Raw genomic sequence first — 9731 nt, 5'->3', positions numbered from 1 at the left:
CTGAAATTAATCATACATATTTGAAATTAATCATATACAGAGGTCTTTTTCTTACTGAAAGTAATTATAAAAAATGGTGTGATTTTCACTAGCAGTGACTGAAATTACAAATGGCTTGGCAGCAAATTTAATGCATGACTTTGTTTCTTAACGCACTCTGACCCTAAAAAAAGAAAAAAAGTTTTTTAAAAGTCCATTTGTTCAGGGCTAGGAATTGCCAACTGTAATGGATTGTTTTCCCTTGTTAGTTTTGACATGACACCTGGATTTAGCAATTGCCATGAATTAACCTTGAAAAGATCCATCAGAAAGGTGAAAGCTTTTTGGGAAAGCAGAAGCAAAAGAGGCAGGATGGAGGTTAATAGAGGTTTCTTTCAAGTCTATCCACGACAGTTTTATTCTGTCAGGCAACCTGATGTTCAGCTCTTTCCACAGTTCAGTGCTCAGTTACCTACCCAGGTTCACTAAACTGGCTTATCAATGGACGCACCTCGCTGCGTAGATGACCTTTCTGACCGCCTGGGAAGTGATTTGTGGAACTCATGTGCTCAGAGTTGCATGCTGCAAAGGCTGCACATAAAACATTCTTACTTGCTGAAACCACATCAAGTAACTCCAAAAGAGGCTTTCAAAAGTAGTGAGTACCTCTAAGTGGCATAATCTCCCTGAACCTCAGATCGTAACACAGCCTGCTGATCTCACGGAAATCTTATGAAAGTTAATTATTTTGTGTGTGTGTGAAACTCACAGATTCTGTAATTAAGCCTTTCGTTGAAAAGAAAGTAAAGAAATCAATAATGCTAGATTCAGGGAGTAATTTGCAACACAAATGGTTTAGTATCCCACATTAAGCATAGGAAGCGAGACAAAATACTGAAGTCTGAGCACTCTTCGCTTTGTGCCCTGAGAGGGGCAGGGAAAAAATAGCAGACGTTAATGGAATTTAAAGTAACATGCTATATAACCACCAGAGGGATAGCTCCCGGTATGGTTGCTCACACATAATACACATTGCTACCATATCATAATACACATTATCTATCTTACATGACCCTGGTTCTAACATCTTCCTTTTCCCTTTTATCTTCACTACAATATTTTAACCTTCCAGTCATAAAACAAAGGCAAATAGCCTGCACACAGCGTCAGTTTGGATAAATATTTCAAACAGCACTGGTGGAGTCCTAGCTCTGCAGATGCTTGTTATACCAACAGACGATTGGATCTTTTCCCCTTTCTCACCTACAGCATTATCCCATGGAGAGTCAGTTTTATGATCACATCTCCGTGCTGTCCAAGATTTGCTATATCAGTTTCTTACAGGAAGTAAAGCTAACACGAAAAAGCTGTTTTATGAATAAAAAAGAGACATACGCAACCAACTGCTGCCTACAAGGAGCAAGGAGCATTGGCAGACATAAGAGCACTGGTGGAAAATTGTAGGAGCTGTAGGGAGAAGATTTTGGTAGTGGGGAGAGTATCCTGAGGGTGAATTGGAGTGATTCCAGTAAAATCTACAAGCGGCTGCTTAGAAGTTTCTATTCAGGTACCGCAGGGAGGTACTGGATGCTCCCTCCACATTTCATGACACTAGGAAACCCTACAAAGCCAAGACAAGCAAAGAGCAAAATACCGAATCCTTACTCAAGTCCTGTACCTGTACACTGACCTTTAGGATACTTCCCATGAGACAAGCTAAGCAGGGAGCTTAAATCCTGTAAAGTAGAGGAGCTGGTATCTCAAAAAAACAGTTTTGCTCAGGTAACTGCAGTTACCATTTTCATTTAATATTGCATTACTACTTTATGCTGAAATTGGGCTAGGATAAAGCCAATAGCCTTCCTTTGGACCCTTCAGAGTGCACACGGCTTGCAGGGTTAACTCCTGTAAGAGACAATTGCTATTTTGGTTTGAGGTGCTTTGCAGTCTTTCAGAAAATACCCCCACACAACGCTTTCTTCAGCAAAAGAGATAACTTTTTTTTTAATTCTAAAGGAGAAATCCAGATGTTCCAAATGGAAGGTACATGTCTTCTAGATATGATGCTGTGTGTAGCTTGTGGCACAGGTTCACAGCCTGGACATCTGAGCGTGAAGAAAATAAAAGCTACATCTTACTGATGCCCCCAAACTGCCAAAACATGCTTTACTGGAATTCCTCTGCTCAGCCAACAGCTCGTAGAGAGCATGTATCTTCTCCGGTGAGAGGTCTTGTACCATGCTGTTAAAGGATGCTGCTATACACTTATTTAGGCTACCCAGAGGGATTAATTTATCAGTTTTTTCTTCTTCTTGCTGCTGTAGACCCTGTCTTTTGGTTATTTCTGAGCACTGTAGTAGAACCAGAGAGCTGGAGGATCTCCAGTTAGGTTTGTGTTTTCACCACCAGTCCCTAGGGTGAGGAATTCAGCAAGGCTGTTGCTAAAGAGCAGCAGCTTCCGTAACAAAAAGTAGAGGAAAACCAAAACCTCATTCCAAAACATACTGCATGCAGCAGGCCTTGTCCTTACTAGACTTCTCTTTAAAATCCAGAGAGGAGGTATGTCTTGCAGTTACCCTGGAAGTGAGTAATTTGGGAATTTCTGACATAAATAAAATTACAGTGAGCAGTTCTAGAAGTGGCTTGATTTTTTTTACGTGCTGGCAGGTAAGGGTCAGTATGTCTTCCCACAGAGCAACAGTGAGCCGTGTTTTAATATAAAGTAGCCTCTTCTTTTCTAGAAGATGAATGAAGGAGACATTTGAACACTGACATTTTATACAGTCTCTTGTATTCAGTTTTGGAATACCTGCTCTCTCTTTTGACCTCCGACATTCCCTCTACATGGCTCCTCTACTGCTTCCAATATGAGTCTAATAAAAAACACTCCCCAAGAGCTGGTCTCTTGCCTTCAGCTGCAGTGCGAGGGGGTGTGCATGGCTGAGGATGACTGTCTGTCTTCATTCCATGTCTGTGCCGCAGCCAAAACCCAGCAAGGTGAGGACGAAGGGAGAGGAGCAGCGTGAGCAAGGCAGAGAGCTCTGAGAGCATCATGTCACTTGAGTGGAGCTAAACACTGCCCTGTGAATGCAGCACAGCCCTTCTCTACATGCTCTCTCCCAGGCAGGGCTGTGTGTCCCGCAGGAACAGGGGTTTCGCCAAGGACACAGCCCATCTCAACACTCCCCTTTGCAGTGCACACAGGTGGCTTCTCTGAAGGGTGTAGCCAGAAACACAGATGCTCTGCATGACCTTTGCCATGGGTTAAATACCACAGACAAGTCCCCTGGAGCACCAACACTTAAGGAGAGAGAATCACAAATTACAGCCTGAAAGACTCCTAGAATCTTAGAAGATGGGGACCTTTTTGAATAGGAACCTTGAGATGTTATGGGATGTGCTCTGGTGACGAAGCTTGTGCTTGCTGCTGGGGGGACCCACAGAGAAAAGGCTGAGTGGGAGGAGGGCTCAGGACTCACCCTGCTCCCCTGGGACAAGCCCTGTCTCAACGGGTCTCCCAGAGCTGCCCTGGGACAGGACCTTCCCTCAACCCTCAGGTGTCACGCAGCAGGCAGGAGCACACAGACAGGGGCTGTCCCTGGCTTGGACAGGAAGAACTGGTGAGATGAAGCTCCACTCTTGGGCCCAGGACCTTGCTGCTCTGCCCGCAGACCCCAGCGCAGGGGATCAGCCATGGATGGGGGAGTAAGGGGGAAAAGCCTGGCAGATGTGCCCCATGGAGGGGAGCCACTGAACATGAGCAACTGAACCTTGCCTGCTTCTTCCATGCTGAGCTGTAACCGATCTCCTCATACACGGCCTCAGGGAAGGGCTCCCAAGCTCTCCCAGAGCTTCTGGACAGTGGCAGAACTGTCCCAGAACAGGCAGAGAGGGGACAGGAACCCACTCTGCTCCCCCAGCTTTGGTCCTTTGGGCATTGCCTTAGCAGAGGGAAGTGACAAAGTCCCACAGTGTGCAGCCGAGAACTGGGGAACCCTCTGGCCCAGGCAGCTGCTGCCATTGTGGACACAAAAGCTGTGCTGCCCAGGAGGGTCCCGTCATGCAGGGGCTGGCAGATGGACACATAGTGGTTGTAGGGCGTGATGGTGAGACGATAAAATCGTCTGTGTTTGAGGAGAGAAAGAAAAGGACCTGGGCAGCACATCCCAGGAAGAAGGTGGCCCTGGTGTTCCAGAGGGACCTGGCAATGGCTTTAGTGACAGCGGTGGACATGGAGCACAGGTCCAGCAGGGGGAGGTCGAGGAGGAAGAAGTACATGGGGTGTGAAGGCACCGGTTGCAAGCTGTGGTGGTGATGAGGAGTTCGTTGCCCAGGAGTACAGTCAGGTAGATGCCGAGGAAGAGTCAGACATGCAAGAGCTGCAGCTCCCATGTGCATGCAAATGGCAGAAGGAGGAATTGGGTGACGGAGCTGCCACTGGACATTTGCTTGAGCCTGTTATGGGGGGCTTTCCAAAAGGGAAAAGACAGTGACAATTTAGGGGAGAATTCTCTGGGTGAAACCTGATGCATTTCTCACAGAACACCCTGAAACTGCCTCTTCTCTGGTTTCAGGAAGACTTTTGGCAGGTCCCTTCCATGAGCTCTGGTTGGTGCAGGCTGAGGGTGTCCCTGGAAGGAGGGGGCTCTGCTGGGGCTCTGGCAGAGCCAGTCCTGCCCTCCAGCAGTAAGGAAAGAGGAACACGGCAGGAGCGCGTATGGAGGTGTTGTGTCAGATGAAATTCACACGAGATATCAAAGAGTTTTTCAGAAGATCTCACCTGTCCATCAGCTTTGGTCTCAGCTGCCCTGTGCTGGCTCTTTCAGCAGGGAGAGGACTTTACCCAGACTGCTCCAACTCGCAGCCCCTGGGGTGCAGGGACCCTACTTGAAATGACAACCCTGGGTACCCCTGGCTGCACAGCTGGCTGCACACCCCTGAAACCACCCCCGGGAGAAGGCAGGCATCACACACAGCCCTTTGATGGTGCACTGGGGAATCCAATGCTTCTCCAGCCCTGCTACTGGGAAATTAAAAGAGGAAGCTCACAAGCCCCTGGCAGCCCCAAGGAGCTGTCCCAAGGGTTGTGGGTGACCCACATCCGCTGCCTGCAGGCTGCCCTGTAGCCCTGTCAGCGGGTGCTGCTACCCATCCCCCAGTGGACCTTCCTGCACACCTTACTTTAGAGACAGATCCTCTACACCACTCTGATCTGACAAACCATTTATCCCTCCTCCCTCATTTCTCTTTTTTATTTGTGCTCTTTTTCTTGTCTGGTTTCAGCTGAGGTTTTCTTGTTCTTCCATCTTTCCATGAACCTGCACTCGATAAATGCAGGTGTAGGCTGTGTTTCCCCAGTTGCTCTTCACAATAAGTTTGATGTGCGCAAAGGCTCTGTGCGTGTTCTGTGAAGAGAGTGACAAGAAAACTGAGGTGTTAAGTGTGACGGTGCAATTGACGTTTCTCCCCCTGCCTGCCCTGCTCCTGCTCAGGAACAAGCTTCCAAAAGTGGGTAGGAGTGGCTGTAGGCATCTGAGGCTCACTGCTGGTACCAGGGCTCCTGCAGAGACTGGAGGCACGGGAAGGGAGAAGACATCCTCTGGAACCTGGCCTGCTGGCGACCGCGCCTCCCTTCCCTTTGCCCCTTTACCTCTGCAGCTTGCTCTGAGCTGACAGAGAGGCTGGGGAGGTCCTCCTATGCGTGAGACAGTTGGTGTGAAAGTCCATTAAGCTCCCGCCATGCTCTCTGCCTGCCTTCCTCCTGGCAGGTGTGAGGGTACCAGGAGAAAAGGGACGTGTTGTGCTGGGAGGAAAGGACACTGTCCAGCCTGTCAGCAGGCCACAGGGTGGAGCGACAATGCTGCCCGGCAGCTTCCCCCACCAGGTATCCCTATTTCTCCTGGCACGAAGATGTTGCTTTGGTGGAGAGGCCATGTGTGCAGCTGGCTCTGCTGAAGGCAGCAGCTGCAGCAGGGGTCTCTCAGGACTTAAGCTCCCACAGGAGCAACCCTGCCCTTGCAAACCTGTTGCTGCTACCCCTACCGCATGCTACTCAGTCCTCCCAGCTCCACCAGGCCTCCTCGGCAGTGGTCTGGGCCCCTGCGCCAGGGGAGAGAGCATTCACGCTCTTCCTGCCACGGACTTGCAGGCACTGCTGGTTTTCTCCTGGGCATCTTGCCTTCATGCACAGACTGTACCTTCAGAGGGAAGGTTTGAATAGCCTCTTTTGTCACGTTGTACATGAACATCCCAAGGAGAGTTTCCTCTTCTCTGTCTGCATTCGATCCCTCAAGGGAAAAGCACAAGGAGGAAGGAGAGAAGCTCAGACTTGTCCCGGCAAAGAGGATGTTTGTATGTGCTGGATCAGCATATACTGCATGGGCTGTTGTCTACTGAGCCTCTCCTGGGGCTCTAGCAGTAGTTAAGCACTGTCTCAACCTTGTGTTTTATTCAAGAGCCCTGAGGTGCTCTCACCAGAATGAGTCTTGAGAGGGATGGAACCCCTAGAGCCCCTGAAGTATCCTGCAAGTGCACTGCAGGGCTTAGGAGAAAGCAGGACACAAATCTCCAAGGACTTGCTTGCACAAAGCAAGCAAGTTCCAGTCACGGCTTTGCCCCAGGGCCATGCCAGCCAGAAGCACCCAGCAGAGACTTACAAAGACAGCGATGTCTCGGGGGGCACTGGTGACGGTCCCGGATGGAGAGACCTCTTTGTAGATGTGCTGCACACTGACAGCAGTCAGATGGACTCGTGCTCGCAACCTGATGACCACCTGGCCCTGGTGCCCTTGTAATGGCCAGCAGTTTCCTGGGGAAATATCCGGCTGCAATCAGAACGTGAGAGTTAATGAAACGTGAGCCCATGTTCAGTTCAACACAGCTGCTCATGTAGCCTGAAGCACAGGTGCTGGTGTGTCTGGGGGGTCTAGTCCAGCTTGAAAATGAGGCACGTGTGAGGAAATGGACAAAAGCAGCAGCCTCTCAGTATTATGAAAAGAGGAGAATACCTGTTACTAAGCCAACCTAGTCAGGCCCTTACAGACACAGCTCTCTGCCCAGTGGCTCTGCAGAGGACCCCCTGCCTCCCACCCCAGAAAAGAACTGTTAGGGCTGAGTATGGAAATGAGGTCACCAGGGAGAATGTCGTTCACCCAGCTGTGACTGAGGACTCTGGGCAAGATGCCGCAGTTGAGCTCTGTTCCCCTCCTGAGGGGAGCCACTGCTTTCGATCGAGGCCAGCCCTGAGTCCAAGCTTTGGCTTCAGGCAACAGATCAGCACTGTGGGCTTGAGCATTACCACTGGACTGAGAGGACAATGCCCAAGGTCAGTCCCCAGCTTCTCAGGAAGGAAACATGCACTGGTGGTTTCTGCTACAATACCTCCAAAATCGTATCAGGAGGGTTGGGAGTGTGGAAGAACCATAAAACCCTGCAGCCCCAATTCTCTTTGCAGTCATAGGTCTTTGAAGTTCTCTGCATGTCAATGGTGGCACCTGTAAGGAAGGGAGAGCAGGTGACTGCACGAGGCCACCGAGTAGGAGGACCCTGTGCTCAGACGCCCTTTCTGATGCTGCTGGACAGCTCCACGTCTGTCAGTCCTCTCCTCATCTCCATGCTGGTAGGGGTGCCTAGCTGCGCAGGATGACAGCACCCATATGCCTGGTGTCTGCTCCTCTCAGCGCCACAAGTAGAAGGCCTGAGGGTGCTGGTGAATGAGGGCAGACCAAAGCTGAGGGCTTGCTGTGTGGGCAATAAAGGATGACGCATCCGTTCTCTTTCCAAATGCATTGATGAGGAAGAGAGCCCCTCCGTCAGCCCTGGAATGTGGGGGGGGGGGGGGGGGGGGAACAGTGCCAGAGGCACCTGCGCAGAGGCGGAACCAGGAGGGAATCCAAGAGAGCCACTGCCACAGACTTGCTCTCAGACCTCATGAAGCTCCCCTGCTTTCAGCTCCCCTGCTTAGGAGAGCAGCACCTGGAGGACATCCTCCTTTGGGGAGTGCTACAGACAAGTGCATGGCAAGGAGAATGGGCTGCTGTGTCCATACCAGAACTTTTCAGGGCCCAGTCAGATCTTCCGACGAAGACTTCCAAAGCCAACTCCAGTGCTGCCGGGTTCACCTCCTGCCTCTCCTGGGAAAGACACAAACAAGCACAGAAAATGAGCACTTCAGCAGTCAGTTCAGCATGGCTACCAGCGCCCAGAAAGGCAAAGAGTCAGTGTCAGAAATACAAGGCAAGCCTTGTCCAGTAAGCTGAGAGACTGCAGCTGACGTGAGCCACAAGCACAGTATATGTGGCCACGACCATGGGGTCCTCACTCCCTTGTTCCCACCTTCCATGCTCAGGCCATGTCCACAAAGGCTGGCCATGGGAGTGGGCCTGGGTCTCCCTGCTGCTCAGGGCCCAGCCAGAGCAGCCAAAGGTGCCCGTGCCAAGGGAAGGATGCTGGAAGATTTCTACTGCCTGAAGCACCAGTTAACCTGGGCCTAGAGAAGGGCCTGGGCAGTGCCAAAGCTCACCCAGCAATCCCCTGGCACAAGCTGGCTTGCTGCGCTCAGCAGGCTGAGCCCACTACTAATCCCAGGTAGTGCTTCCTCAGGGCTTCTGCCCAGCCAAGCCTTCTTCTCCAAAATGCAGGGTTACCTTCTTCAAACTGCTTATCTCCACCTCCAGCTGAGCCACCTCCTCCAGCAGAAGCTGCAACTTTTGGGTTTGCTCTGTCAACAAGGCGTGCAAATTCCTGCAGGAACAGGAAAGCAGATGTTGTCAGAGAGCAGCCCATTCCCTCTGCAAGGAGCAAGACACAGGGCTTTCTGGTTTGTGAATGCTTCCCTTCCTCCCCACGCTGAAAGAAAGGCAATGGCCAGAGGGAAGTACAGGAGCCGTGGCTGTTAGAAAAATGGGTGCAGGTAGCACGAGGTTGTCCTGGGTTCAGCCGTAGCAGGAATTTCTCTCCTTCTTAGTAGCTGGTGCAGCACTGTGGTTTTGACTTTCAGCCTGGGAACAGCGCTGATAACACCGCTGGTTTTAGTTGGTGCTCAGTAATGTTTACTCTGACCAAGGACATTCTGAGTCTCATGCTTTGCCAGGGAGGAGGGGAAGCCGGGAGGAAGCAGAGAGAGGACGCTGCACCCAAACTAGCCAAAGAGGTATTCCATACCACAGCACGTCATGCCCAGTATATAAACGGGGCAGTTACCCGGAAGGGCTAGATCACGGCTCTGGTCGGGCTGGGAACCATTAAGCCGGTGGGGAGCGGTTGTATTCTCTTCCCTTGTCATTCCCTTTATCATTATTATTACTGGTGGTAGCAGCAGTGGTTTGTGTTACACCTTAGTTACTGGAGTGTTCTTGTCTCAACCCGTGGGAGTTACATTCTTTTGATTCTCCTCCCCATCCCTCGGGGAGCAGGGGGACAGAGAAGAGGGGGAGTGAGCGAGCGCCTGCGTGGTTCTGAGTTACGGGCTGGGCTTAAACCATGACAGGTTGGCTGATGTTCCTGCACAGGTCCAATTCCAGCTCAGGAAACATCTCTTACCTCAGCATCTTTGTTTCTGCTGCCGATGCCCATGTCAGAGCCTGAAAGGGAAAAACTCTCTGTTAGAGTATCCACCACCAGAGCTGCTGGGGCTTCCCAGGAGAGGCTTCCCTAGGAAGCCCCGGCAAAAGCCACTGCTTCTTTGGCTCACTCTGTGTGGACACAGAAAAGCCCACGATTTAGCCAGCCACTGTCAGCAATGCTCCCTTGCA

At 51.0% G+C, this 9731-nt stretch overlaps 1 protein-coding gene across 1 annotated transcript; it reads right to left on the bottom strand.

Annotated features, from left to right (window-relative positions):
• Window positions 1–5050: 5050 nt before the first annotated feature.
• LOC133264305 (SUN domain-containing protein 5-like) lies at window positions 5051–8754 on the bottom strand. Its single transcript, XM_061444253.1, has 5 exons — window positions 8625–8754; window positions 8027–8111; window positions 7360–7472; window positions 6636–6803; window positions 5051–5384 (listed from the first exon to the last, which is right to left on the bottom strand). Exons 3-5 carry the CDS (start codon window positions 7456–7458, stop codon window positions 5259–5261), a joined length of 393 nt encoding a protein of 130 aa, XP_061300237.1. The 5' UTR covers window positions 7459–7472; window positions 8027–8111; window positions 8625–8754; the 3' UTR covers window positions 5051–5258.
• Window positions 8755–9731: the final 977 nt, after the last annotated feature.

The sequence above is a fragment of the Pezoporus flaviventris genome, unplaced genomic scaffold, assembly GCF_033815535.1.
Source record: "Pezoporus flaviventris isolate CSIRO_AGI_PZ_B2104156 unplaced genomic scaffold, CSIRO_AGI_Pfla_v1 ptg000739l, whole genome shotgun sequence".
Classification (NCBI taxonomy): Eukaryota; Metazoa; Chordata; class Aves; order Psittaciformes; family Psittacidae; genus Pezoporus; species Pezoporus flaviventris.
Note: the sequence above shows the minus strand (reverse complement) of the source record. Positions and strands in the feature narration are given on the sequence as shown.